Here is a 2,953-nt window from a genome sequence, read left to right as displayed (position 1 = left end):
CCCCCCCCCGCCACGTCCCAGCTGGCCGGGTATAAATCCGTGGCCCCAGTGCTGACCCACGGAGAGCCCTGAGCTCCAGTCTGGGTCTCCACGGTCATGGGACGGAGCTGCTGCTTCCTCCTGCTGCTGCTGCTCCTCCTGCCCCGGCCCGGGAGCTGCCTTCTCACTCCTGCAGTACCGCTACGAGTGTGGGGAGTATGGCATGCAGCTCCTGGCATACCCCACCCGCGGCCGCACCGTCCGCTTCAAAGTCATGGGTGAGTTAGGGAGCATGAGCCCCCTTCCCGGCTCTCCTTGGGGTTACCCTGAAATCTGAGTGCCCTTATGGGATGAGCCCAATGGCTCATCCATGCATGAGGGTTTGGTGCGGGGCCATGTTACCAGGGAGGGTTTCTGCACACCTGCCTCCTTGAGGAGCATCACGGCACCCGGTTGTGCCACCTCAGCCCACTCTTTACGCCCATGGCGTCCTCACAGATGAGTTCGGCACCCGCTTTGACGTGGCCAACTGCTCCATCTGCCTCCACTGGCTCAACACTGGGGTGGACGGCACCATCATCTTCTCCTCCGGCTATGAGGCCTGCCACGTCATGGTGAAGGTGAGGCCCCTCATCCCACCCCGGTCCCCTCAGCTCTGGTGGGCTGGGGGGTGACTGTCCCTCCTGCCACACCAGGAGGACCGCTATATCCTGAGAGTGCAGCTGGAGGAGCTGCTGCTCAGCGGGGTCCTGGCCGCCTCCCATGAAGTCAACATGACCTGCCCGCAGCCCACAGACTACGAGATCCTCGGGGACAGCAACATGCACATCGAGCACTGGGCTGGTGGTCGGGGCAACGGTGTCCACCAGGCCCAGTCTGATGTCCTTGTGCCCCTGTCCCAGCCTGGCCTCTTGCACCACGTGTCCCAGTCCTCCCTCACCATCCCGGGACCCCAGGTCTCTCCCCAAGCCCACTCAGAGCAGGTGCACCCCGTGGCTCAGACCCAGCCGGTCCTGGTGCACCCTGGGCTGCAGCCCCAGCCCCAGCCCAGCCTGGTGCATCCAGGGCTTCAGTCCCAGCCAGGCATGGGTCGTCCCCCTGCCCAAGCCCAGCAGGGTTTAATCCGTCCAGGCATGCAGCAGCCCGGGCTGGTGCACCCTGGAGCTCAAACCCAACCAGGGCTCCTTCGCCCAGGGATTCAGACCCAAAACCAGCCTGGGCTGGTGCACCATGGAGCTCAAACCCAACCAGGGCTCCTTCGCCCAGGGATTCAGACCCAAAACCAGCCTGGGCTGGTGCACCATGGAGCTCAAACCCAACCAGGGCTCCTTCGCCCAGGGATTCAGACCCAAAACCAGCCTGGGCTGGTGCACCATGGAGCTCAAACCCAACCAGGGCTCCTTCGCCCAGGGATTCAGACCCAAAACCAGCCTGGGCTGGTGCACCATGGAGCTCAAACCCAACCAGGGCTCCTTCGCCCAGGGATTCAGACCCAAAACCAGCCTGGGCTGGTGCACCATGGAGCTCAAACCCAACCAGGGCTCCTTCGCCCAGGGATTCAGACCCAAAACCAGCCTGGGCTGGTGCACCATGGAGCTCAAACCCAACCAGGGCTCCTTCGCCCAGGGATTCAGACCCAAAACCAGCCTGGGCTGGTGCACCATGGAGCTCAAACCCAAAACCAGCCTGGGCTGGTGCATCCTGGAGCTCAAACCCAACCAGGTCTGCTTCGTCCAGGGCTGGTGCACCCCGGTGTCCAGTCTGGCTTAATGCACAGTGGTGCTCAGACTCAAGCAGGCTTGGTACGCCCAGGAGCTCAGCCCCAAAGCCAGCCAGGCTTAGCTCGCCCTGGCCTTCAGACCCATTCCCAAACTGGTCATCTCCACTCTGGCCTCCAGAACCAAGCTGGGCTGCCTCACCCTGGCTCCCAGTCCCAGTCCCAGCCAGGCTTGGTGCGCCCAGCTCTCCAGAGCCAAGCCGGGCTGGTACAACCCAGCAATCCCCGACTGAGTCTGGCGCAGCCGGGGCTCCAGTCCCGACCAGGTTTGCTACGCCCTGGCCTTCAGGCTCAGCCCCAGCCGGGTTTGGTGCGTCCAGGACTGCAGCCTCAAGCCCAGCCGGGCTTGCTGCGTCCTGGGCTCCAGTCCCAGCCCAGCCTGCTGCAGTCCACAGCTCTCTTCTACCCCTCGGCAGGGGCAGGTAAGCCAACACGGTGAGACAAAGGGACGCAACCGGGGCTGGGTTCTCCCTGTCCCTGGAGCAGCAGGTCACAACCAGGAGGGGATGCTCGAGGGGCACAGGGGGATACTTTGGCAGGGGAATATGGGGGTGGGCAGGTCAGGGGGATGCTGAGCGCAGTGTCCTCTCTGTGCCACCCCAGGCACACAGCTGACACGGGAGCAGTGCCAGGTGGCAGTGGGGAAGCTGGCCTGTGTGGCCCCGCAGGGCCAGGAGGGGTGCCTGCAAGCAGGCTGCTGCTACGATGACATGGACCGCGTCACTCCCTGCTATTACGGCAACACAGGTAAGACTCTCGGGGTGGGTCCCCAGGAGAAGGGGGTTTTGCAGGTCCCTGTTGCTCAGGGGTTGGCCCCTCGTGCCCCTTGTGTCACAGCCACCGTGCAGTGCCTGCTGGAGGGACACTTTGTGCTGGTGGTGCCACGGGGCCTGGCCACCCAGCCCTACAACCTGGACAGCGGCGGCCTCGCCAGCAGCCAGCCCGGCTGCGAGCCCGTCCGGGTGACCGAGGCCTTCGCCATGTTCCGCTTCCCCGTCACGCAGTGCGGCACCACCGTCCAGGTTGACATGGGCCCCCCCTTCCTCCCACACACCCCCCAGTGCAGGTGGGAACCCTGACCCCAGTGTGTGTGTCGGCCCCAGGTGATCGATGACCAGTTGATCTATGAGAACCAGCTGATCTCCACCATCGATGTCCAGGGGTCCCGCCGCGGCTCCATCACACGGCACAGCACCA

At 64.4% G+C, this 2,953-nt stretch overlaps 1 protein-coding gene across 1 annotated transcript in view; it reads left to right on the top strand.

Moving 5' to 3' along the window:
- Nucleotides 1-96: 96 nt before the first annotated feature.
- Nucleotides 97-2,953, top strand: part of ZP1 (zona pellucida glycoprotein 1 (sperm receptor)) — a 3,442-nt gene continuing 585 nt past the window's right edge. Inside the window, 8 exon segments of the mRNA XM_010190534.1 lie at nucleotides 97-143; nucleotides 145-257; nucleotides 478-599; nucleotides 675-1,854; nucleotides 1,927-2,178; nucleotides 2,360-2,503; nucleotides 2,594-2,778; nucleotides 2,860-2,947. Coding sequence (XP_010188836.1) covers nucleotides 97-143; nucleotides 145-257; nucleotides 478-599; nucleotides 675-1,854; nucleotides 1,927-2,178; nucleotides 2,360-2,503; nucleotides 2,594-2,778; nucleotides 2,860-2,947 — 2,131 coding nt within the window.

Source organism: Mesitornis unicolor, unplaced genomic scaffold (assembly GCF_000695765.1).
Source record: "Mesitornis unicolor isolate BGI_N332 unplaced genomic scaffold, ASM69576v1 scaffold23548, whole genome shotgun sequence".
Lineage (NCBI taxonomy): Eukaryota > Metazoa > Chordata > Aves > Mesitornithiformes > Mesitornithidae > Mesitornis > Mesitornis unicolor.
The sequence above is the reverse complement of the archived record's forward strand: the minus strand, read 5'-3'. Positions and strand labels throughout refer to the sequence as shown.